The sequence below is a fragment of the Taurulus bubalis genome (genome assembly GCF_910589615.1).
Source record: "Taurulus bubalis genome assembly, chromosome: 4".
In the NCBI taxonomy this organism is placed as follows: domain Eukaryota; kingdom Metazoa; phylum Chordata; class Actinopteri; order Perciformes; family Cottidae; genus Taurulus; species Taurulus bubalis.
Window position 1 is genome coordinate 33,172,075 of NC_136592.1, and position 26,793 is coordinate 33,198,867.

Sequence of the window (26,793 nt, forward strand, 5' to 3'; positions counted from 1 at the left end):
GTCGCTGGAGCAACTGTCACACAAGTTACGCCTCATGATTTGGGATATAACTTACTTGAGAAACATGATCAATATAAACGAGCCTTTAGCGACATCTAGCGGTGAGGTTGGGGATTGTCTCAAACTGTACCCCCCCGAACTGTAGAAAAACCTACGGTGCACTGAGAGTTCAGCAGGAAACTGGCAACTTCGCCGTCACTCTGAAAACACTTGTCCCTCGTCAGAGATTTCCATTTGCGAAAGTCAACACTAGTATTGATCCTCGTTTCCTGCCGTCGCTTGTCCCGCTTTCGTTTTGTTTCTTCGCGTTTGAGCTTCTTTGACGGCGAGGGTTCACGCTCCCTTGCTTTTTCTTGTGCTAAATAATAAGTATGATCCTCCATTTGTCAACATTTGGGTTCTCAAACCTCTCATAACATGCGCAGCCCGCATCAGCAACCACTTAATACGCTTTCTTCTTATTTTTTTGTCTTCCAACCGGTGTCTTCAGACACTTCAATGTAAAAACCGTCAAAGGCCCGTTTCGAGCCTCTCGTCTTTAGTTTGTCCTTTGTGGGATGCTGTAGAAACATGGCGGTGCAAACATGGCGGGCTCCGTGGGAGAGAGCCAGCGTATCTCTCCTGTGGATATGAGGGACTCTAAGCTAGCGTAAACATAACGACTCGTAGTTTCAGGTGATTAACGTAATGCACTAATTAAAACAGAACAAATAATATATTTAATATCTGCCAATATATCCACTTAGGCATACACACTGGTCCTTTAAATATAAAAACAACGAAGAAGAAGGTGGGGAAAACGTAGCGTTACCGTATTTTTGGGTGGCTCTTCTCCGTCTTTTGCTTCTGACATTGTAGGAAGTTGTCAGTGATGGTGTTTTGCTCCTGGTAAAATGATAATGATGTTGTTACATGCGTGGTCTTCCTTTAGAAATGCCTAATGACTTTTACTTTCCCAGTCCTCACACGTAGACCACCACATTACTAACCCCGCTTTTTCAAACGCCGTCTCCAGAAAAATACGCCCTGCTATATCCGCCTCATTACGGTACTTTCAGTTTTGAATGTCCACGGAACTGGAAATAAACGAGAGCCAGAGGATTGTCGTTTCATGGTTGCACTGTTTATTGTGTTTATTCAGCTTGACGCACAGCAAAAACCATATGATCCATAAGATGTACCCACAATCTGACAAACCGGTCTCAATCAACCAATACAAAAGGTATATCAAAGAAAGAAGCAGCAAAATCATAACCCTACGTGAGGGTAGTTGTTAATAGATTATTCAAATAATTATAAAGGGTTAATGACATTTTTAGATTTATTTTAATAGAAAGTGATTAGAAAAGACCTGCAGTTACGTCCATTCATATTTTATTAGACCAGTCAGCCAGCTATCACCTAGGGTCAGTTATACGGAGCATCAAGTCAAATGGAACAAAGCAAAATTAAGAAGACACTGCCCCTGTACTTTGTCCCACGTTTCCCACTGTTCTACATTCTTGATCTATTCCTCGTCCTGTCAGGGCCAGAGCTCCAGGCCAGCAGGGGGCGATCTTAAACGCATGGCTGTACCGTAAATATGAGGTTATCTGCGCAAGCTGCAGCACACTGCGGGCACAAGAAGAGTGAGCTCGGTGGTGAAGTAGCACAATAGACGTACATATCTACTGATGTCCCATTTTAAACTAACAAAAGGCACCAATAATTATCTTATTGTGTACACAAAGTTCGTTGCATGTGTTGCACCCACTGCCGTATTGAACGGATTCCCCTTTATATGAATGTGCAAACCACAGCAGCCTGTCTGTTGACGAAAACCCGCTCTGCATGCGCGCATTTCTATGTGCGCCGACCCGACGCGCTCCCCGGGTCACACGGCCATCAGCGCGCTGTCAGAAAACGGCACAGAGGCGGAGTTTGAGTCGACATTTGTTATTGTTGTTCTCGTCGGTCCCTTTTCTGTCCCCCTGTCCGGCAGTCTGGTCGGCCGACCCGCGGGCTGTTTTCCTCAGCCTACGTTGACAAGTCTCTTCACCGGCGAATGAATGGCAATGGCGGCGGCGAGAGCGGCGGCGGCGGCGGGTGATGCGTCTTTGTCCCGGTTCAGAGGCGCGCTGGTCGCGGCGGTGCTGGGAGATTGCGTCGGCGGAGAGTTTGAAGGAGCGGAAGAGGTGCCGATGGAGAGCGTTCTGCAGCACCTGAGCAACCTGGACGACGAGACCAAAGGGAATGGTCAGTGAAGGGAGGGGATTTCATGCCGGAAAATTACATCACGTTCCCGCATTACAGGGTCAGGGTGGCACTGATAGCAGCGGGAGAGATGCATTCCTCCTAAAATCACGTATGCAGGAGGGATGTACTAGCCTGCCGTTACCCAAGACCCCTATTTATTCGATTGTACTGAACGGCAACACATCAAAATAATAGGAAATGCTCAGCAGTTATGGGTTCCCAGAATAACCTCCACAAGTGTCCCATTTGAGAAAACCCACGCTTTACGACTTTAAATGAATAGATTTCTCCAACTTACAGACAGTGCTGACATTCTAGTAATACTGATATGTGATGCAATATGTTGTGTTTGTTTGTGTGTGTGTGTGTGTGTGTGTGTGTGTGTGTGTGTGTGTGTGTGTGTGTGTGTGTGTGTTAGGTATCCTTGAGTACAGTGACGACACCGCAATGGCACGCTGTGTGGTCCAGTCTCTACTCACCCGTGCCGGCTTTGATGAGCAGGACATGGCTCGCAGGTATTTAAGTGCACACTGCCGATACCAGTAGCTTCTCTGTCCCAAAGGCATTTGACATGAGTTGAGGTTAACACTTACTTACACACACACACTCACTCACACAGACACACGCAAACTGGAGCTCTGGTGTCTCACCCCTCTAGGTTTGCTAAGGAGTACAGCATGTCCCCGGGCCGTGGCTACGGTTCTGGAGTGATCCAGGTGTTGAAGAAGCTGTCCTCCCCTCAGCTCAGTGACGTGTACCAGCCGGCCAAGGACCAGTTTAATGGTCGGGGCTCCTTTGGGAACGGGGGAGCCATGAGAGCGGCTCCCTTCGCGCTGGCTTTCCCCAATCTGGCTGATGTGAAAAGGGTGAGCAGTGGGCATCCATGGGGTGACATGCATATTAAAGCTGAACACATTTTTTGAATTGTTATGGTCTCAGTAATTCTGTGTGAGAAACATTCAGCCTACTAAATTCAATTCCCATTTTTCATTCATTTTAAAACGATATATCTAACACAAAAATACTTAAGCCATGAAGTTGCTCGTAACTTTTATGCCACGTGAAGTCCCACATCACCAGGACCCAAATCCGGTAAAGACCCATGACTTGTTGGATGCAGACTTTTTGTTTGATGTCTTAACTTTTTCCTCTCCAGTGCGCCCGTCAGGGTGCCATGCTGACCCACTCCTGCTCTCTGGGTTATAACGGGGCAGTGCTGCAGGCGTTGGCCGTGCACCTCTCCCTGCAGGGGGCAATAGACAAGCCCCATCAGTTCATCAGCAGGCTCATCACGGAGATGGAGGAAGTGGAGAGCAACGAGGAGACTCGCAACGATGCCAGAATGTGAGTAGTACCTCGAAGAGGTCCGAGATGTAACCGGATGTTTATTTGGCTTTTTTTCTTTTTCTCTCGCATCAATCTTCCTTTAACACTGTGTTTCCATCCAGCCTAAAAGAAGCAGAGAAGCCATTCTGCGAGCGCCTCCACAGAGTTAGAGACCTGATGTACAGGAGCAAGGTCAGCATAGAGGAGGTCATTTCTGAGCTGGGTCAGTATCCGTTCATCTTCTACTTCTTTACTTTTCATTGAGGTTTTTTGCAACCCATCCATCCTTCGCTGTCCCTCCATTGGTGGTTCCTGTTTCACACATACAGCACCAATTTTTTTTAACAATTTATCTTCCGTCTTAAAATATGGGAAATGTCACCTGTCACACTTTCCTGTAGCCCATGTTGACTTATTCACATTGCTTGTTTTGTCCAAGCAACAGTCCATTAAAATAGTTGCCGATTAATTTTTCTGCTGGTCAACTATTTGATTAAATGTTCGTTTTACCTGCTTCCAACTGTTTTTATGATAACACATAACTGCAGGATGGAATTCCATTTCCTCTTATCTTGAAAACTCCCACCCATTATTATGAATTTATTCCCATCTTGCTGCTCTAGTTGAGTTAAAGATTTGGACGGAGTGATTGGATTGTTTCAACAGGGGTGAGGGAACTGTCTTCTGTGTTGCAGCCCCAATTAAGCCAGCTATGTTTATTTCACATTTTTGCCCTGTGAACAGCTCATGCTCTCATCTGTTTTCCCCGACTTTGCGTCCCTCAACATTTTCCCGTCTGCCCTCCCAGGTAACGGCATTGCGGCGCTCCACTCGGTCCCCACCGCCATCTTCTGCGTCGTCCACTGCCTGCAGCCCAGAGAATGCCTCCCGGCGAACTACGGCGGCCTGGAGAGGACAATAGCGTACAGCCTGGCCCTGGGAGGGGACACAGACACCATAGCCTGCATGGCGGGGGCCATCGCCGGCGCCCACTATGGCATCGAGGCCATTCCTCAGTCGTGGATTCGGTGCTGCGAGGGGGCGGAGGATGCAGACATGAACGCAGGGCGGCTCCACATGCTGTACCGCCGGTCGTCGCAGGACAGCGGCGGGAGTGGGGTGGGGGACCGGCGCCGCAAAGACGCATCTGAAAGCCAGTCAAACGCTTCTAACGGCACAGAGAAGAAAGCTGGAGCTGAGTGACTCATCAAAAGGACTCTTGAACACACTTACACTTGATACCTTTTTTTTTTTAGACTGTTGATTAAATGGGAACTTGTTATTAAGGGCGAGCTATCTCAACATCGCAACATTATTTGAGTGTTCGAAACCGCTCATAATTCTCGGGGTCTAAGACCCCCGAACAAAATAAAACTGACTCTGTGTCAAACAATCCTTTGTCATGTGAAAGTTGCACTATGAATTGGCCATGTCTTGTTTCATCTTTTTGGTGGATAACAATAATTTAATTAACTTTTTTTTCACATAAGCCATACAAGTGTTTATTTTGAATTTAAGACTACAAAAAAATCTATTTTGTGTCACCAATGCCAGCTTCATTGAGATATTGTAGCCCAGCACAACTGCTAACATACAGACTACTAAATACAACAAACAACTGAGGTTGATAGGAATGTTAATAGTTTTGAAGGAGTAGAGACCAGCCTTGTTTTCTTTTCGCAAAATCTTTCTCCAGTGTTTATATCTTGTGCAGGTCCCAGTAACTGAGAACTCTTCCTGCTGCTCCGACTCATGTCTTATCATTCAAGAAAACAAAATAAAGTTGCAAATTGTTATACAGCCCTGTGTCTTTCTTGTTGCCAAATGTATTTAAAATACATTCACGTTTTGGAACCTTTAGCAAATGAGCATCTATAATTAACTGACATGGAAATGAAAGGTTCTCTGTACGGCAGTCAGAGCATTAATATTGCAGTAGACAAACATTTTTTAATTTTTTTAATAATATTAATGAATTAATAAATTGTATATATGTGCTTTCTAAATTGACAAAGAACATCTGCAAATACGGGTAGTGGTAAATGCGCCCGTGCAAAAACACAATCACAGGTTCTTATCTGTTGGCGCGACCTCCAAGAACAGCTGCAGGAACATTGTTAACTTGGTCAACAGCCCCGGGCAGAGCTTGTAATGAATGAGGGGTATGTAAACTATAGCTCCACTTAAGATAAATAAAGTCACATAGAGGTATTCAATTTGGGGATTGTCGATGATGGGTGCCAGCACAAGGAATATTGCAACAAGGATGACCAGTATGGGGAGTATGATGGGAACCTGTGGAGAGAGGAAGGGACAGAAACAAGGTGATTCTCTTCCAGCGTTGATAAAAAGACACTTTTTTTTAAATGATGAGAGTGAATGTGTACACTGACCCTGTACGGCCTGGGGAGCTCCGGCTTCTTGATCTTGAGATAGACTAGTCCGGACAGGGTGATGCCGTAGAAAAACCAGGCGGTGAAACTGACGACGGCAACGAAGAGGAATGTCAGACGAATACAAACGGTTCTTTAAACAAGTAATGCAGAAGAAATGTCAACGCTGCAAACATGCAAAAATCCTACTCACCTGAAGTAGTTGACAATGCTCTGGAAGTCCCCGGGGATCAGCACCAGCAGAGAGATGATGGTGGTGAAGATCAGGGCCGGAGAAGGAGTCAGCCTGTGGATGTGAGCCATGGCCAGAATATCTGGCTACAAAGCGAACAGAGGTCTGGGTGAAACTCTGTGCCAACGGCCTTGTGCTGGACAATATACTCACAAGAAGAAGGGCCTCTCACCATGTGTCCTTCCCTGGCAGCGACGAAGCACACGCGGCCGCCGCTGAAGAACGTCCCATTCAGTGAACCAAAAGCCGACAGCGACGCGGCCACAGACATGATCCAGCCCCAGCTTCCCAGCATCTTATTCCTGTGGGGAAAAAGAGGGCGACGTTCTCACAAACGATGCAACTGCACCCTTTCCAATTGTCAAGAGTTACACGCCTGTGACGTGAAGAAAGTGTATCAGGGCTTGGATTCATTATTCCGATTTTGTCTCGATTCAAAAGGTTATTAGTGATTTACAAATGCTCTCATATTTAACCGTGAAGTGTATAATTAACTCTTCTATGCATTGGACGCTCTCCTGGTGTGCTTTTGCTGCATGTCGATGACGCAGGGACATGAAGTAGGTCTTTTCAGATTAAAGGGGAATTCCACCGATTTTACACATCAAAGTACAGGTATCGGGGAGCACTGCTGCATATGTGGAAGCAGCGGTATAAAGAGGTGTGTGGCTCCAGAGGGAGCTGTGTGAAATCTGATAAGACTCCCTGACACCGTCGGTCGGGCCTGAAGACTACAAATTAGAAAATGAAAGGAATCTGGTCCTTTCATGCTCGTTGAAAAATGAGTTATTTGAACAGCAGGAGACAGCAAGTGAAACAATCAGCCTATCAGAGTCCATGACGTCAGGCGCCGTCTTACCCCCAGGTTACTGCCACCGCGCTGGAGGACATGAGCTCTCTCGGAGTCATCACCGTCAGGTAGCTCACATTCACCAGCAGATATAAGCCAGTCACCAGGGAAATGGCTATCACAACGGCCCGAGGAAGATTCACCTGGAGGGAAAACATAATTTTTACCTTCTGGTTAATATCTACAAGCTCGCACGATGGATACTATTGACACTGGAATAATGGTTTGACTTTGAGGTTGAAAACATCTATTGACATTGGTACTATTTTCATGCTTTCTCCACAAAAATGTTTTGAATTTTTGGCCCCAAACATTTCCCAAAAAAGCAACAATATAAGAGACGTCACAAAAAAATAGATTTAAATGAGCTCTATGACGGTTCTGAAGTCTTCCAGTAATATTCTGTAAAAGCAGAATCCCAATGTCTTGGTTGAAGCTGGCGAATAAGTGTAATCATTGTCAAAAACATGAAAAGATGTTCAAGATGGGTTCAGTGTCTTGCTCAGGGACACTTCGACATGTGAGCTATGGGGGGACTGGGGATCGAACCGGGTACCTTGCGGTTATGGGACAACCACTCATCCCCCCTGAGTCCTCGTGGAACTTAGCACTGACATCTGTGACCGTTTGGACACATCTGTCCTCCATAATCTTTATCAAGGTATCGTCTGCCAGGTCACTAGAGGGACAGGTGTATCTGAAAACAACTTACAATGTTATTGTTAACTCACTTAAGTACACATGCACTACCCAGCTCTTCACAGCCTCACCTCGGGTCTTTTCAGCTCTGTATATCGGGGGTTCTGGTGAAGGCAGCAGATTATAGAGAACTTGAAAACTATGAAAACCTGCTTTTTATCCCTAAAATCTTTCTGTGATCTTGTTTTTTGCCAAATTTTAAATTCACTGTAAACTTCCACAGGATAACAACACAGGCAGACACACACCTTTATCACAATTAGATAAGAAAACTATAAACAATCACGCCCTGAGCGTCCCCATAACGTTCCGACACAACCTTCCTGCATAATCTTGATCAAGGTATCATCCGTCCGATCACTAGAGGGACAATTTGAAAATGTATAATGCTATTATTAACTCACTTAAGTACACATGCACAACCCAGCACTTCACAGTCTCACCTCTGGTCTTTTCAGCTCCTCCATGACATTATTCAAGCTGTACCAGCCAGCAAATGACCAGAGTCCTTGATAAAAAGCCATTCCTAGAGTGCTTAAAGAGTACTGCGTCCCTTTAAATGCACTCTCAACGTTCAAATTTTCCACAATGACACTGCTGTTCTGTATGAGCGCCACTATTCCTCCAATTACGATGAATGTCAACACCAGCACCGTGGCCGCCAAGAAGACCACTTGGACTTTGATGGCAACCCGGGAATTCAAGATGTTGACCGTGGCAACAATCAGTATAGCCACAGCTGCACTTCACCACCAGCTGAGGAGGAAGGCAGCCTGTGTAAAAGACAGCGAGAGCGTACTCTGCAACGCTAATTGCTATTGCTGCAATGCCCAACGGCTTCAAAACGAGGATAAAAGTGAATGCTGCAAAGAAAGCCGGACATGGTCCATATATCCTCAGTATGTAGATGAAGTCCCCACCAGATTCAGAAATGGCTGTCCCAACCTCAGCATAGGACAGCGCTGCAAAAAGAACTATAGCTCCAGAGAGAGCCCAGATCACCAGACTGGCTCCGGCGCTTCCCACATACGCCAGTACAAACTGTGGGGATATGAAAATGCCGGATCCCATCATAGTTCCAGAAATCAGAGCAACACCTCCAAGCAGACCAATTTCCTGCTTCATTTTCAGAGCTCCTTGAGGTTCCTTGATCGTCATGTTGTCAGGTAGATCAGAGATGAAAATACTGTAGTTGTTATTCACCCTGCCAGAGGAGACACTCTGATAAAGAAGTTATATACACAGTATGAGAGACAATAAAAAGAGCTCAATGTGCTACTTAGAAGTAATATTAAATCTACTCTAGTTGTAAATCTTAGAACAGTTCGTCCAGTTCTTTATTCCAAACTCACATCATATCTCATGCAATCCCTTATCTGGATACAATTACTCTTGCATTGAAACAGCAGTAGCAACTTCATTCACGATTACTTATGTCTGCACTTTCACTCATTGCGAAACTCACTGTGAGCCTTTCATATTTCTGTGACTTAATATGAAATGTATGATTAAAAAGATGTGTGGTCGATGCAAATTTCTTGTTTTGTTCAATGAGTAATTCATTTTACAACAAAATCAATAAACAGACTGACAAGAAAGATAAGATAGGAAAAGTATATAATAACAGTGAAACTCTTACTTCTGGGTGTTTCAGCTCCTCAGTTAGATAATTCAAAGTGTTCCACCCACCAAAGGACCACAAGCCCTGATAGAAAGCAATGCCAATGGAGCTGATATCCACATTTGTTCCCTCAAAGGAGTTATCAAAGTTCTCAGTGTGTCCCTGGAAAAGCCTCACAGCACCTCCCAATATGATCACAAGCAGAGCCAGCAGTTTGAAGACCAGGGAAACCACCTGGATGGTGGTGGCCAAGCGGACACTGAGACAGTTGACAATGGCCACCACCATGATAGCTGCTGCAGCCACGCACTTTACCACCAATTGCGTAGGGCTGCAGCTGCTGTAAAAGGGGACCACGGCGTATTCAGCAAAAGCCAGAGCATCTGCTGTGGCACTGGCAGGTCTCATGACAATAATGAAGCTGAAGACAAACATGAAGGCCACCACTTTTCCTGCCGTCTTCAGAATGTAGACAAACTCTCCTCCAGACTCCGGTATGACTGTTCCCAGTTCAGCATAGCAGAGCCCCGCCAGCAGGATTATCAACCCACAGCAAGTCCATATAACAAAGCTGGCCCCGGGGCTGCCGATGGCAATCAGCACAAACTGGGACGATATGAAAATCCCGGATCCTATCATGGTTCCAGCAATGAAGGACACCGCTCCTATAATCCCCACTTCTCTCTTCAGATTGAGTTTCTGTCTTTTGCTCTCCATTTTTCGAGAGCTGCTGTCTCCTCAAAGTCACAATGGATATTAGAAGAAAAAATTGTTGAAATTAGGCTTTTCACCCTGGAGCAAGGCTTTCCTGTTTCAGCGCTATGATCTGGCTTTAACCAGATCACTCATTACAGGAGGCAGTGCCAAGATGTGACGAAAAATAAATAGACTGCAGTCAAACTAGATTTTCTTAAATCTCCTTTTGGAGATGGTGAAGGTTGTATCCATTCATTATATAATACAGCTGCAATGCCCAACGGTTTCACTACCAGAATAAAAGTGACTGCTGCAAAGAAAGCCGGACATGATTCATCGATCCTCAGTATGTAGATGAAGTCCCAACCAGATTCAGAAATGACTGTCCCAAGCTCAGCATAGGACAGCGCTCCAAAAAGTTAGTTGTTGTTCACCCTGACAGAGGAGACGCCCTGCTAAAGAGCTAAAGAAGTTATATACACATCAGAGATACAATAACTGGTTTGGAGAGTGTAGAAAACAGGTCAATGGGATTGATGAGTAATTGATTTCTCAACAAATTCAACAACAAATAAGTGTTTTTTTTTGTTGCCACATCTTGATTGTAGAGTTAATTGCATATCATCTTTCAATTTTATAACAGCATGAATGTATTTTTGAATTGATCACAGTAAACTCTTACTTCTGGGTGTTTCAGCTCCTCAGTTAGATAATTCAAAGTGTTCCAACCACCAAAGGACCACAAGCCCTGATAGAAAGCAATGCCAATGGAGCTGATATCCACATTTGTTCCCTCAAAGGAGTTATCAAAGTTCTCAGTGTGTCCCTGGAAAAGCCTCACAGCACCTCCCAATATGATCACAAGCAGAGCCAGCAGTTTGAAGACCAGGGAAACCACCTGGATGGTGGTGGCCAAGCGGACGCTGAGACAGTTGACTGTGGCCACCACCATGATAGCTGCTGCAGCCACGCACTTTACCACGACTTGTGGAGGGGTGCAGTCGCTGTAAAAGGGGGCCACGACGTATTCAGCCAAACCCAGGGCAATTCCTGTGGTATTGGCAGGCCTCATGACCGCGATGAAGCTGAAGACAAACATAAAGGCAACCACTCTCCCTGCTGTCCGCAGAATGTAGATATAGTCTCCTCCAGACTCCGGTATGACTGTTCCCAGTTCAGCATAGCAGAGCCCCGCCAGCATGACTAGCAACCCACAGCAAGTCCATATAACAAAGCTGGCCCCGGGGCTGCCGATGGCAATCAGCACAAACTGGGGCGATATGAAAATCCCGGATCCAATCACGGTTCCAGCAATGAAGGACACCGCTCCTATAATCCCCACTTCTCTCTTCAGATTGAGTCTGTCTGAGTTGCTCTCCATTGTCTCACTGCTACTGTCTCCTCAAAATCATTTACAGAGGATCCAAGACATGCTCTATAAATCACCTGAAATTACACTTTACCCTGGGGCAAGGTGTGGCATGCTACTTTACATCTAAGGGTGCCCGTGACAGTTGGCCAAGACATGATCATCAAGACTGAATATAACTGCAGACTGCAGTCAAACAACTGACTTCACAAAATTTCGTGAAGACATTTGATTAATCTATTGGGTTTGGGGGTTTTAAAGGTTTTCTGCATTCATTATATCACACAGCTTTAACGATGTGTCCAAAAGATTGTATGGACTGAAACAAGTTCTCTTTTACGTCACATCTCGTGTGGCCAGCATAAGACCGGCTCGCCCTTCCTTACAATCGTGATCAAACTCAGTGCAACCAGAATGTCGAGTCAATTTTAGGGTTTGCTTGAAGCTCAGTATCTCTCTGACTTACTGAAGGGAATGGCAACGATTGTGTATGTAAGACATGGCAATGTTTTATCTGGACACATGTCTTTTGGTCTGAAGACAGAAATGATCTGTCATGAGCTTTCACACTGGACTTGCAATGTTGCTAGAGGGTTAGCTGGAAAGTACCATGAAGCAAGTCAGACCAAAAACAATCACCAACAAAATCCTCACTGCTGGTTAATTCTACTCCCGAAACCCACAGAGAGGGAGGTGCTTCGATAGCTACAATAGCAGCGTATTCTTGCACCAAATGTTTTAGTTTCAAGAAGTTTTGCAGAGGGACAGGAAGGGTCAGCTGAACTAAAGCACAACCTCCAGTGTCTGTATCAGAGGAAAATGGCAATAAAGACACCATGGTAAAAGGACTGCTAGGGACTTGAAACCCAAATCCACTCAATTCATGCTGGTCTGAACTGATGTCTCCAAAGAAACCACAGATGTGCAAGGGTAGTTTTAATCAGTGCAGGCAACAGACCGCAAAGGATGGTCACCCTGATGGCATTTGTTCTTTGATATCACAGTCATTCTCTTTCCCAGTAACCCACCCCCACAGTTAGTTATCAACCAGGCATTCCTGACAAAAGAGAAATTGTGGTTTTGTGCCAATGCTTAGGCAAAGCAACAAAACATACTCATCTTTTTGTTTTTGCAAGAGTTCTTGTGAACTTAACTGTAATTTTGGGTCTATTGGCACCTTTGTGAGAATAGTCACATGGCAGCTATTTGGCTATTTACACAAGGCCAGGATGAATATGCTACTTAATTTAGCAATTGTAAGCGAGCCGAAAGATTTGGTAGCATTGGTCAAAGTAATAGCAGTTGTAGTATAAAGAGCGACAAAGTATGTTCAGGGAGTAGATTGGGTGGATGAATGAGTCAAATAGAGACATTTTGCCCACCGGTGCCAGGAGAGAGTTCTGCGAGAAGCCATTTTAAACTTTGCTGACTCATCATTTTCTGTGGTATATTTTGTTATCATTTTTCAGTTGGTTAGATTTAAGTAAACCATATGAAGCCTAGTAGGCTATGTGTAAAAAAAAAAAAGATGTTCAATTAGTTCGAACCTGTGTGTTTTTAGAGAGTAAATATTTGAACATCACTTTTGGACAATTACGACAGCCCTACTCAACTGACCAGACATGTTCCCCAACTGCATTTGTTTCATTCAGGTATTTGAATGCTCCTTTTACCCCCTTACAGGGCAATACATAAATATATACGCACGGCAAATACCAACAAACGAATAATATATCCTGTGGAAGCCTGAGACATCATCAGCCTCATTGACACATGCTGACAATCCGAGTGTGTGTCTCTCAGACTGTATTGCCAATTCTAACAGCATTCTTAAGGAAAAGCCTGATCTTTGAAGCCATAGCTGCCATAAACAAAAAGCCTTGCTGAGTAGATCTGAGTGTGACCTGTTGTCTCCTGTCATTGTATGTTGGTATTGTTGGGCCATGTACAGCACTATGGTGAGTCTAAAGTGTTTGCAGTCTATCTCTTGACTCTAGTAACTCTTGGGCAAGACAGTTCATTGTAAAAACAGTGAAACTCTTACCTCTGGGTGTTTCAGCTCCTCAGTTAGATAATTCAAAGTGTTCCAACCACCAAAGGACCACAAGCCCTGATAGAAAGCAATGCCAATGGAGCTGATATCCACATTTGTTCCCTCAAAGGAGTTATCAAAGTTCTCAGTGTGTCCCTGGAAAAGCCTCACAGCACCTCCCAATATGATCACAAGCAGAGCCAGCAGTTTGAAGACCAGGGAAACCACCTGGATGGTGGTGGCCAAGCGGACGCTGAGACAGTTGACAATGGCCACCACCATGATAGCTGCTGCAGCCACGCACTTTACCACGACTTGTGGAGGGGTGCAGTCGCTGTAAAAGGGGGCCACGACGTATTCAGCAAAAGTCAGAGCAACTCCTGTGGCACTGGCAGGTCTCATGACCGCGATGAAGCTGAAGACAAACATAAAGGCCACCACTTTTCCTGCCGTCTTCAGAATGTAGACAAACTCTCCTCCAGACTCCGGTATGACTGTTCCCAGTTCAGCATAGCAGAGCCCCGCCAGCATGGCTAGCAACCCACAGCAAGTCCATATAACAAAGCTGGCCCCGGGGCTGCCGATGGCAATCAGCACAAACTGGGACGATATGAAAATCCCGGATCCTATCATGGTTCCAGCAATGAAGGACACCGCTCCTATAATCCCCACTTCTCTCTTCAGATTGAGTTTCTGTCTTTTGCTCCCCATTTTTCGAGAGCTGCTGTCTCCTCAAAGTCACAATGGATATTAGAAGAAAAAATTGTTGAAATTAGGCTTTTCACCCTGGAGCAAGGCTTTCCTGTTTCAGCGCTATGATCTGGCTTTAACCAGATCACTCATTACAGGAGGCAGTGTCAAGATGTGACGAAAAATAAATAGACAAACTAGATGTTCTTAAATCTCCTTTTGGAGATGGTGAAGGTTGTATCCATTCATTATATAATACAGCTGCAATGCCCAACGGCTTCACTACCAAGGCAAGGCAAGGCAAGTTTATTTGTAGAGGACATTTCAACAACAAGGATTCAAAGTGCTTCACATAAAACCATTAAAAGCATCAAAACATAATGCAGATTTAAAAACAGTTAAGAAAACATTAAAACAGTCAAAAAGCAAAATAAAAGTTGAAAGAGCAAAATAAAAGTTGAATAAAAGTTGCAGTGCAGTTTAAGAAATAAAATGCAGAAGTGAGATGCAGTAATTGAATCTGGTTCAGTTAAAGGCAGCAGCAAACAGAAAAGTCTTCAATGTGGACTTAAAGGAGCTGAGGGTCTCAGCAGACCTGCAGCTTTCAGGACCTTGTTCCAGATATGTGGAGCAGAAAAGCTGAACGCTGCTTCTCCATGTTTAGTTCTGACTCTTGGAACAGAAAGTAGACCCGTCCCAGACGACCTGAGTGGCGGAGATGGTTCATAAGGTAGCAGCAGATCACAAACATACTTAGGCCCTAAACCATTCAGTGCTTTATAAACCAGCAGCAGGATTTTAAAGTCAATTCTTTGTTTGACAGGGAGCCAGTGCAAAGACCTCAGAACTGGACTGATGTGATCCACTTTCCTGGTCTTAGTGAGGACTCGAGCTGCAGCGTTCTGAATCAGCTGCAGCTTTCTGATTGACTTTTTACAGAGGCCTGTGAACACACCGTTACAGTAGTCAAGTCTACTGAAGAGAAATGACCTGTGAACACACCGTTACAGTAGTCAAGTCTACTGAAGATAAATGACCTGTGAACACACCGTTACAGTAGTCAAGTCTACTGAAGATAAATGACCTGTGAACACACCGTTACAGTAGTCAAGTCTACTGAAGATAAATGACCTGTGAACACACCGTTACAGTAGTCAAGTCTACTGAAGATAAATGATCTGTGAACACACCGTTACAGTAGTCAAGTCTCCTGAAGATAAATGCATGGACAAGTTTCTCCAGATCCTGTTGAGACAAAAGTCCTCTAACCCTTGATATATTCTTCAGGTGATAGTAGGCTGATTTTGTGATTGTCTTGATATGGCTGTTCAGGTTGAGGTCTGAATCCATAACTACACCTAGATTTCTGGCTTGGTTTGAGGTTTTTAACATTGGTGATTGAAGCTGAGCGCTGACTTTCAATCGTTCATCCTTGGGACCAAAAACAATTACTTCTGTTTTATCTTGATTTAATTGAAGAAAATTCTGGCACATCCATTTATTGATTTCTTCAATGCATTTAGCCAGCATTTAGCCCTTGTATGGGACTATAGTCCCCTGGTGATATAGTTATGTAGAGTTGTGTGTCATCTGCATAATTATGATAACACACTTTGTTGTTTTTCATAATCTGAGCCAGTGGAAGCATGTAGATGTTGAACAGAAGAGGCCCCAGTATTGAACCTTGGGGAACACCACGTCATCCTAGTCAACTCTGATGTGTAATTAGCTACCGACACAAAGTATTGTCGGTCCTTCAAGTAGGATTCAAACCAGTTAAGTGCTGCGCCAGAGAGTCCTACCCAGACTTAAATAAATACCAGAATAAAAGTGACTGCTGCAAAGAAAGCCGGACATGATCCATCGATCCTCAGTGTTTAGATTATCAGGTGTGGGGGAAGGAGAGGACCCAAATGCCATTGCGATAGTTGAAAGTAAATTTATTGTCCAAAACAGAACTCAGGTCAGGCTTAAAACAGGCCAAGGAACGAATCCAAAACAGGCAGCGAAAAACAGGGAACAAAAACACACAGGCACCAAGACAGGCGACTTACGGGACATCTAACGGGGGAAACTGACAGGAACAAACAGTGTTTAAATACAAGAGGAAGGTAACGAGGAACAGGTGGAAACAATAAGGGCAGCACAGGTGAAAGGAATACACAATCAGGGAACAGGGCAGACAGACAATAACGGACAAACCCGGGGACAGGAAGTGCAGGAACACAGAGGACACACAAGACAAGGGGTACATCCCAAGTCTCTAAATTGTCGTTTCCTCGCTCCTCGATTGAACCGGAAGTGGTTCTGCGCCGCCATCTTGACGGCCAAAGCTCTTATTCTGCTCTGAGGAGGGAAATCGGAGGAGTCATGATCGAGGAGTCCTGAGAGCGAGCTTCCAGGAAGTGTTTTAACGCTGGACACGCCCCCTCGCTGTTCATCTGTTATGTGATTGGACGCTGCAGCTGAGCGGACTGATCACTGGAGTTTCGTACCAGAGACGATCACAGATTAAACTCAAGTTATATATTATATCTGTTTTCTTATTCAACATCTGGTTAAAATATGTTCATTGTAGGTCTGAACAACAAAAGGACCTCAAACAACTGTCTTCAAAGATTTGAACTGTTGTTTCCTTCAATAACTTTTATTATGTATGTAATTAAAATCAGAGAGAGCTGGAGAGAGGAAACACTTGTTTACAACACGTAATGAAGAGAAATCATATTTATATTGTGGGTTATTTTATAATGATGTCACAATCAGAATTTAAAAACATATCGACGTAAATAATAAATAAATAAGACTCATTCCGCCAGTAGAAATGTATCCTGCGCGTATAAGCAGGACACATCACAGTATATAAATACTCAATGCAGTTTATTAAACGGTAACAGACGACAGAGAAAACATCTGCACTCTGACACTCATGATAACTTTGTCTTTATTAATGTAAGTAGTAGTTTAACACCATTAAATCAACTATTTTAAGTGCATTTTTATTGGAATGTTCGCTAAAAACTCTCTGGACAAAACTCCGTCAGCTGTTAAAGCGACTGACAGCTGATCAGATGTGATCCGCTGTCAGTCGGTCAGTCATCATAAACTGACGTCGCTTCACGCTACGCTTCAGAGGAAAGGACGGCTCATGTCTATTAAAACATATTTCCTCGCGTCTTCTCTCCCTGCTTGGTTTCCTTGCGTGTCTCCATGCATCCCTGGTGGGAGGGACTAAGACGCAAGGAAAAGACGCAAGCGAGGGAAACGGGGATGCAATTTAGAGACTTAGGATGCACCCAAGGACAATTAAACAAGACAGCAAACACACCCAGGCCCGGCGCCAGGCACTGATTTGCGGGGGCGGGGGGCACTTTTTTTTTTTACAGCCTATGATAGCATAGTAGTTCAACTTTTCACCTATAATCGAACTCCGGCACAAAAAGGTGACAGACGGTATTATTTAGAATCTCACAAGCTAATAAATAGGCCAGCTGAGCAGGTAGCCTACCCAATAGAATTAGACATGAACCGTAGGCCTAAGGCAATCAATTAACACAGCAATCAAGCAACACATAAGTCCCACAATATGTTGTGTTGAAAGGTTTTTTAATCAGACCGCAAAGGATGGTCACCCTGATGGCATTTGTTCTTTGATATCACAGTCCTTCTCTTTCCCAGTAACCCACCCCCGCAGTTAGTTATCAACCAGGCATTCCTGACAAAAGAGAAATTGTGGTTTTGTGCCAATGCTTAGGCAAAGCAACAAAACATACTCCAATTTTTGATAACTCCTACTTAGCGTAGGCCTCAAACAACCCCTGAGCTACAACTAACCAACCACGCTTAAACATACTCATCTTTTTGTTTTTGCAAGAGTTCTTGTGAACTAAACTGTAATTTTGGGTCTATTTGCACCTGTGTGAGAATAGTCACATGGCAGCTATTTGGCTATTTACACAAGGCCAGGATGAATATGCTACTTAATTTAGCAATTGTAAGCAAGCCGAAAGATTTGGTAGTATTGGTCAAAGTAATAGCAGTTGTAGTATAAAGAGCGACAAAGTATGTTCAGGGAGTAGATTGGGTGGATGAATGAGTCAAATAGAGACATTTTGACACTTTTTTTTTTTTACAGCCTATGGTAGCATAGTAGTTCAACTTTTCACCTATAATCGAACTCCGGCACAAAAAGGTGACAGACGGTATTATTTAGAATCTCACAAGCTAATAAATAGGCCAGCTGAGCAGGTAGCCTACCCAATAGAATTAGACATGAACCGTAAGCCTACGGCAATCAATTAACACAGCAATCAAGCAACACATAAGTCCCACAATATGTTGTATTGAAAGATCAGCAGATAGCAGATTCAGTCACAACAAGACATTTAAAAAGTAGGCCTAAAAAAGTCTAAAATTATTAGGCTAACACATCCAGCAACAACAATAACGATAACAACACACTCAACAACAACGCATAGGCCTACAACCAATCATTTAGCCTCGTCCATAGGGCCAGCAGGCTGGATGAAACCAGATAACTCACCATTAGTAGAGCGGGAGACGGCAGTTGGCCGCCAAGTGAAATCTGCGTAGGACAGTGTCCCTCCATTCACTCCTGAACTTCTCTGTTAAGTCCTTCTCCAAAGCATAATCAGGTTGGCCTTTCATTTGTGGAGCATCGACTGTCTGTGATCAAAGTGATTTTGCTCCTTTTTTCAGGAGAAATGTAAAAATCTGGCAAGTATTTGTCATTATTATATGTTATAAAGGCTTAACACACTGTGTAAAAAGTAAAAGGTTAAGAAATGTATTTGAATTTGTATCATATTTCTCTCCTAAACAATTGAAAATGAACATGACCAAAGCTTTTGAGATTACAGAAATGAAATTTAACCTATTTTACATCTTCTCAAACAGTTTTGTTTGCATAGAGCAGCGGTTCCCAAACTTTTTAGGCCACGCACCCCCTTCTACATCCCGACCGGGTTCACACACCCTTAATCCCCCACACCTTAAAAAAAAACGCAACAGAGCCTATTTATAGCCGCATAAAATCGGACCAATGCGAGAACTGTTTGCTCGCGCGTGGCGTTTGTTACAAGATTTAGTCCGCTGTATAAATGTCAGTTACACACAGCATCACTTTTAAAGAGCAATAAGGATGGCGAGGACACACACACAGGCTCAGAGGCAGATTGCATTTCACATTTATTTTCTTAAACACAGTAAGCCACGTAAAGAACAAAGAGTGGCACATGCATAGGCTCAGAGACAGATATAAATAAAAAAGGAGGAGTCACACGACCGACTAACGTTGCCAGGATGTCTTCGGACAAAGCATCGATGCGGCGCGAGACAGTGTTGTTGGACACCGGGATCATGTCCAACTTTTTAGCTTCTTTCTCTCCAATCAAACATTCCACCATCTCTTTAGCAGCTGGCAAGCACACGTCTTCGCCGATTGTGTGAGGTAGACCCTTCCTTGCTATTCGGTAACTGAGCAGATGAGAAGCCCGTAGTGCGTTTTGTGTAGCGCCAACACGTGAATGAGACTGCAATTGTTTTTGGCTGTTTTGTGACTCTTCCAATTTTGATCTAAAAAATGTAAGGGGCTTCTGACTTGCACTGGCATGCTTGGTGTTCAGGTGGCGGCGCAAATAAGAGTCTTCAGACAGCTGTTAGCCAGAACCTCACTGCACAACACGCACTGTGGCTTCGGCCAATCTTTTTTTTCCAGTCTGATGCTCACTCTCGTTTCCTCTTTTTTCACCTTGACTCTTCGATGGGTCTCTGTGCTCCCGGTTTGTCTCATATCTCTTCCTCCTTCTCGGTCTCCTCCGTCTCCTCTTTCTCCGACTCCCGGTCGGTTTCTTCTCCCGGTCTCTCCCCAACGCACCTCTCTGTTTCTCTCCCTCTCTCTCTGTCCCTCTCCTCTTTTATTACTGACAGCTTCTCCGATTTCAGCCAGTTTAACATATTTTCATGGATGTTGCTGAATGAATGAAATGACGCTAGGTGCACAAGCTAGGCTAGCTAGCGTGTACGTAAAAGACAGTCTGGCGGCCGGACCGGAAGTGCATCTATTTATTAAATTGTTTTAAATTTAAATCTTACAAAGGGAATTTTTATAACTAAAAAATGTTTGTTAATGTTATGTTTAATATTAATTATTACACCATTAGACCACCATTACATTTTTCCTCTCGCGCACCCCCTAGAGGCAGCTCGCGCACCCCCATACTTTGGGAATCCCTGGCATAGAGCATTCAGTGTTATAGGCTTTTATATGTGTCCATGTCCAGGCGTTTTAGAGATTTGTTTATGTCCCTGAAGCAGTTCCGGTCCAGCTGAAGACAGAACCCATTATTGCCCTCCTCAAACATCCAGACAGGCTTTTACAGGCAGCTAGTACAGTGTTTCCTTCCCAAAATGACTTTCTGCCTGTTCCTTTCCCACTGTCCTTCTTTGTGTTTGTGTGGACAGAAAAGTGGCCTTTAGTGAGGAGTTTAGGTGGGCCAGCAAGTGGCAGAACTCTCAGAAACTATACTAATATATTATGTACAACCACAACATATTATTTCCAAAGAAAACAGCACTCAAAAGCAGAGGTGTCAAGTAACGAAGTACAAATACTTTGTTACCTTACTTAAGTAGAAATTTTGGGTATCTATACTTTACTGGAGTATTTATTTTTCAGACGACTTTTTACTTCTACTCTTTACATTTTCACGCAAATATCTGTACTTTCTACTCCCTACATTTAAAAATAGCCTCGTTACTATTTCATTTTGGTTTGTTTTCACTCCGGCTTGTCATCGTTCAAAAACACACACAAAACCTCTCCGCCCCGTTGTGCACAGATACGTGCGCGCACACAGGTGAGCGCTGAGCACACACACACACACACACACACACACACACACACACACACACACACACACACCAGCGGACAGAAAGCGTAGAAAAATATGTCACGTGAAAAGTAGACCGCTATATCTGCGTTTTAAACGCTCCCAGGGTGAAGATGCAACAGCAGCTCTCATGTGAGGAGCAGCGGAGTTCTCCTCGCACCGGAGCGGCTCTCTGAACCCAGAGCGGCTCTCTGAACCCGGAGCAGCTCTCTGAACCCAGAGCGGCTCTCTGAACCCGGAGCAGCTCTCTGAACCCAGAGCAGCTCTCTGAACCCAGAGCGGCTCTCTGAACCCGGAGCAGCTCTCTGAATCCGGAGCAGCTCTCTGGACCCGGAGCAGCTCTCTGGACCCGGAGCAGCTCTCTGGACCCGGAGCAGCTCTCTGGACCCGGAGCAGCTCTCCTGCTCCAGGTGAAAGAGCCAAAGTGCTCGTGTCTTCGACCAACTATGAGCTGCTGGCTTCACATATTACAAAAGTACAAAGTACACGGATATAAAACTAAGTGATTAATAAATACATGGACAAATGCCTGTACTTTTGGGTAAATGGTTACGGTACGCCGTTAACAGGTTAGCTTGCGCATGCGCGATTTGACGCTACGCCGTGAGCTCGTCTTTTCTTGCTGTTGCGTTTCTCAAAATAAAAAAACAGATCTAAGCTCAATATTGAGCATGAATTGAGAGAGGCCGTATCAAATCTACAACCCCGTTTATAACATATGTGTCGAGGAAAGCAGCTCACTGCTCCACTAATACTGATACAACCTGATGGTTCACATGTCTGCACTCATTCTGTTTTGTTTGGCAAAAAAAATTAAAAGCTTATTGTTTTCCACAATGAGCTATTTAGTAGTAACTAAATATGAGTAATCTTTTGCACAGATAGAACTTACACAAAACATTGTCTGATGGGGCAATCTGATTTACTTGAAAGTGATTGCAATTTTCTTTATTCTGTTATTTATAAAAGCACAGATGAGTCACACAATTATGTTATTTACAGAAAAAGTTTGAGAACCACAGCTTTAAGTGTTTGTGTTGGAGTCGCCGCCAACGCCTATTTTGCACTATTACAATACTTATAGGCAACTAGTTATCATGTCTTCCGCTCCATGAAACGCATGTTAATGCTCAGTACACATATGATACTTTAATGTATTTGCATTATAATAAAATGTGATCATTTTCAATGGGCATATATGCAGCTGAAACGGGTAGCCTAGTGCATCCCACATTTTTCAACATAACATTTTAAAACATTATAGTCATTATGGCCTTTATAAAAATGATTGTTTTGGGGAGGTGGGGTAGTGCACTATAGGCCCCTGAGACGTGGCTTAAGAGTTTGTCCTTAATGGAAAAAAAACATTCCCCTTCCATTACTTTTACTTTTATACTTTTAAGTAGTTTTTTAACCAGTACTTTTACACTTTTACTTAAGTAAAAAGCTTGAGTTGATACTTCAACTTTTACAGAAGTATTTTTAAACCCTAGAATCTATACTTCTACTTGAGTAATGAATGTGAATACTTTTGACACCTCTGCTCAAAAGGCAGTGAAAAGCCAGTCAAACTCTCTTCCCTGCTCTCTTCCACCCCTCCCCCACAGACAAGCTCGCCGCCGTTTCTATACCATGACCGTATTGGACCAATGGAAAGCTACGCTTCTTAGCGTTCAGAATCCGTTGGAATTACGTAGATGGCGTAAATATTCGAGGAGTTACGGTAATCTTATTTGTGCATCCTGTTTGCATATTACCTCCTGTGACAGGTCCTGTTGCCGGCGACAGAGAGTTGGCTCTTTTTTTTACGTGATAAGTGACTGACAGGCTTGTCCGTCCAGGGCGGGCCTAGCCGAGTCCGAGGTCGGGCCCGGCCCCCCAAGGCCCGCCCATAGCGCCGGGTCTGAACACACCAACATCATAACAGTAGATGAAGTCCCAACCAGATTCAGAAATGACTGTCCCAAGCTCAGCATAGGACAGCGCTGCAAAAAGTTAGTTGTTGTTCACCCTGACAGAGGAGACGCCCTGCTAAAGAGCTAAAGAAGTTATATACACATCAGAGATACAATAACTGGTTTGGAGAGTGTAGAAAACAGGTCAATGGGATTGATGAGTAATTGATTTATCAACAAAAGAACATTTTGATTGTAGAGTTAATTGCATATCATCTTTCAATTTTATAACAGCATGAATGTATTTTTGAATTGATCACAGTAAACTCTTACTTCTGGGTGTTTCAGCTCCTCAGTTAGATAATTCAAAGTGTTCCACCCATCAAAGGACCACAAGCCCTGATAGAAAGCAATGCCAATGGAGCTGATATCCACATTTGTTCCCTCAAAGGAGTTATCAAAGTTCTCAGTGTGTCCCTGGAAAAGCCTCACAGCACCTCCCAATATGATCACAAGCAGAGCCAGCAGTTTGAAGACCAGGGAAACCACCTGCATGGTGGTGGCCAAGCGGACGCTGAGACAGTTGACTGTGGCCACCACCATGATAGCTGCTGCAGCCACGCACTTTACCACGACTTGTGGAGGGGTGCAGTCGCTGTAAAAGGGGGCCACGACGTATTCAGCAAAAGTCAGAGCAACTCCTGTGGCACTGGCAGGTCTCATGACCGCGATGAAGCTGAAGACAAACATGAAGGCCACCACTTTTCCTGCCGTTTTCAGAATGTAGACAAACTCTCCTCCAGACTCCGGTATGACTGTTCCCAGTTCAGCATAGCAGAGCCCCGCCAGCATGGCTAGCAACCCACAGCAAGTCCATATAACAAAGCTGGCCCCGGGGCTGCCGATGGCAATCAGCACAAACTGGGGCGATATGAAAATCCCGGATCCAATCACGGTTCCAGCAATGAAGGACACCGCTCCTATAATCCCCACTTCTCTCTTCAGATTGAGTCTGTCTGAGTTGCTCTCCATTGTCTCACTGCTACTGTCTCCTCAAAATCATTTACAGAGGATCCAAGACATGCTCTATAAATCACCTGAAATTACACTTTACCCTGGGGCAAGGTGTGGCATGGTACTTTACTTCTAATCGGCTATGCAACGTATTCTTGCACCAAATGTTTTTTAATCAGACCGCAAAGGATGGTCATCCTGATGGAATTTGTTCTTTGATATCACAGTCCTTCTCTTTCCCAGTAACCCACCCCCGCAGTTAGTTATCAACCAGGCATTCCTGACAAAAGAGAAATTGCGGTTTTGTGCCAATGCTTAGGCAAAGCAACAAAACATACTCCTCTTTTTGTTTTTGCAAGAGTTCTTGTGAACTTAACTGTAATTTTGGGTCTATTGGCACCTGTGTGAGAATAGTCACATGGCAGCTATTTGGCTATTTACACAAGGCCAGGATGAATATGCTACTTAATTTAGCAATTGTAAGCGAGCCGAAAGATTTGGTAGCATTGGTCAAAGTAATAGCAGTTGTAGTATAAAGAGCGACAAAGTATGTTCAGGGAGTAGATTGGGTGGATGAATGAGTCAAATAGAGACATTTTGCCCACCGGTGCCAGGAGAGAGTTCTGCGAGAAGCCATTTTAAACTTTGCTGACTCATCAATTTCTGTGGTATATTTTGTTATCATTTTCAGTTGGTTAGATTTAAGTAAACCATATGAAGCCTAGTAGGCTATGTGTTCCTGGGTCGGGTACAAATAGCATTGTTGGCTACGGACACCAGGGTATGGAGGACAGAAAATGACTTGAGTATAAATAAATAAATAAATGCTTGAATAAATATAAGTTGATACTGAAGAGAATTTAATGGTTTATATAGTTTAACTGAATAATCTGTATATGAGATAAGCTTGCTTCATGCAAAAGAGTGTGTGTGTCTGGGCTGAGAAACCACACAACTCCAACTTCCCACTCTGTGGTTTTGGTTCCACAGACCAATGGCACTTGACCTTTCCCGACCCGGTCAGACAGAGGCCGATGCTGCCTTACATGTACATGTTGCCCGAGTTGAACCCTATAAGCGTGCTTTTAGCCTTAACAGCCTTATACGTGGCACCTTATCTGGTTCCTGCTAGATGGACGGGGTTCTTCTTTTTTCTTGTAAGAAGATGCTATGTTTGGGGCTCACAGTTTCCCGTCGTGACGGTTGCCCTGGTTACAGACAGAATAGCTCATCCTTGTGACATTTCAATGGCCGATGTTCATGGACCACTTCCCCTTTAATGTATCTGTAAAGTGCTGGAGTCAGATGGAAAAGGAAGTCAGATAGAGAGGATAAATACCCCTTGCTCTCGGAGTTCGGGGCTCACTCATCCTGAGACATGCTAACCGATTGAAGGTAGACAGCAGGGGAGCGGAGTCCAAGGCCTTGTATTAGGTATGCATTTCATGTATGTGTGTAATTGCTGAATAAATAACCTTAACTGTAATATAACCTGTTCTGTCAATTCTTGAACACTCGAGGAATATCCTGGCGAGGAGGATTCCCTTTCAATACCTAAACAGGACATCATTAACTATTTCTACATTTCTGTATTTCTTCATTTATTTATGCCTGTATTTCTGTGGCCTGAGCTGGAGTGGTCTTTTTATTTAAGCATTTATTTATTTATTCCTTTATTTATACATTTATTCAAGCATTTATTTATTTATTCCTGTATCTATTCATGCATTTATTTATTTATACTCAAGTCATTTTCTGGGTGCCCATCTCTGCCGCTGACAGACTAAGATACATGTATTTATGATGTATACTGTATAGTCATGTGCGTAGCTGATGTACAAGTTTAAACATTGATCACATGTATCATCTAAACTCTTAGCTCATGGTTGTAAACATGCATACTTTTCTCATAAAAGTTCAGTTTTTCACAGCCAAAGCCAAAATGTAAAATTTTACATGGATTACTCATTGGTCCTAGACGATAACTTCAACCTGATAACACGATAACACAAAGATAACCCCAATGACACCCCATAGATTTGACTCACCTCTGGACGTTTTAACTCTTCAGTAACATAATTCAGATTGTTCCAGCCATCATAGGACCACAGTCCCTGGTAGAAAGCAATACCAATTGGATTGATAGCCAGGGTAGTGTTCTCAAAGGAGTCTTCAAAGTTTTCAGTGTGCCCTCTGATAAGCATCACCAAACCTCCTATGATAATGACTGCCAGTGCCAGAACCTTGACCACCATAAAAAACACTTGGATTGACATTGAAAAGCGAACATTAAGGCAGTTCACGGTGGCGAGCAGCACAATCGCAACCGCAGCCACGCACTTCACCAGCAGCACGGGAGGTGGGCAGTCTGGGTAGAAGGGAGCCACGGCGTACTGGGCAAAGCTCAGCGAGATGCCGGCGACGCCAGCAGGTCTCACAAATAACACAGAGCTGAAGATTAGCATGAAGGCGACGACTGGCCCCGAGGTCCTGAGGATGTAGATGTACTCCCCTCCGGATTCTTTTATGACGGTGCCCAGCTCAGCATAGCAGAAAGACGCCAGTATCACCAGTAAACCGCAGCACGCCCACACCACCAAACTGGCTCCAGGGCTGCCGATGGTGGAGAGCACCGTCTGAGGGGACATGAAGATCCCAGATCCAATCATTGTCCCTCCGATGAGGGACACGGCTCCCACCAGCCCCAATTCCCGTTTCAGGTTCAGCTTGTGTGTCGTGTCGTCCATAGTTGTTGTCCAGCTCCTTCACCATAATTATGTGGCAATACTCACTCTTGCAGCAACTCAGGGAGTTAATAATTACATGGCTG

At 44.1% G+C, this 26,793-nt stretch overlaps 2 protein-coding genes across 2 annotated transcripts; one reads left to right on the forward strand and one right to left on the reverse strand.

Annotated features, from left to right (window-relative positions):
- The first annotated feature begins 2,033 nt into the window (after positions 1-2,033).
- On the forward strand, positions 2,034-5,332 carry adprs (ADP-ribosylserine hydrolase). The gene is made up of 6 exons (XM_079216977.1): positions 2,034-2,235; positions 2,654-2,750; positions 2,894-3,101; positions 3,392-3,579; positions 3,684-3,784; positions 4,370-5,332. Exons 1-6 carry the CDS (start codon positions 2,049-2,051, stop codon positions 4,762-4,764), a joined length of 1,176 nt encoding a protein of 391 aa, XP_079073103.1. The 5' UTR covers positions 2,034-2,048; the 3' UTR covers positions 4,765-5,332.
- Positions 5,333-5,625: 293 nt separating this feature from the next.
- On the reverse strand, positions 5,626-26,710 carry LOC306735124 (b(0,+)-type amino acid transporter 1; the record flags this gene model as incomplete). The annotated part of the gene is made up of 6 exons (XM_079216568.1): positions 5,626-5,856; positions 5,955-6,042; positions 6,148-6,272; positions 6,359-6,488; positions 7,046-7,179; positions 26,012-26,710. The coding sequence occupies 6 exons, from the start codon at positions 26,708-26,710 to the stop codon at positions 5,626-5,628; spliced, it is 1,407 nt and encodes a 468-aa protein (XP_079072694.1).
- Positions 26,711-26,793: the final 83 nt, after the last annotated feature.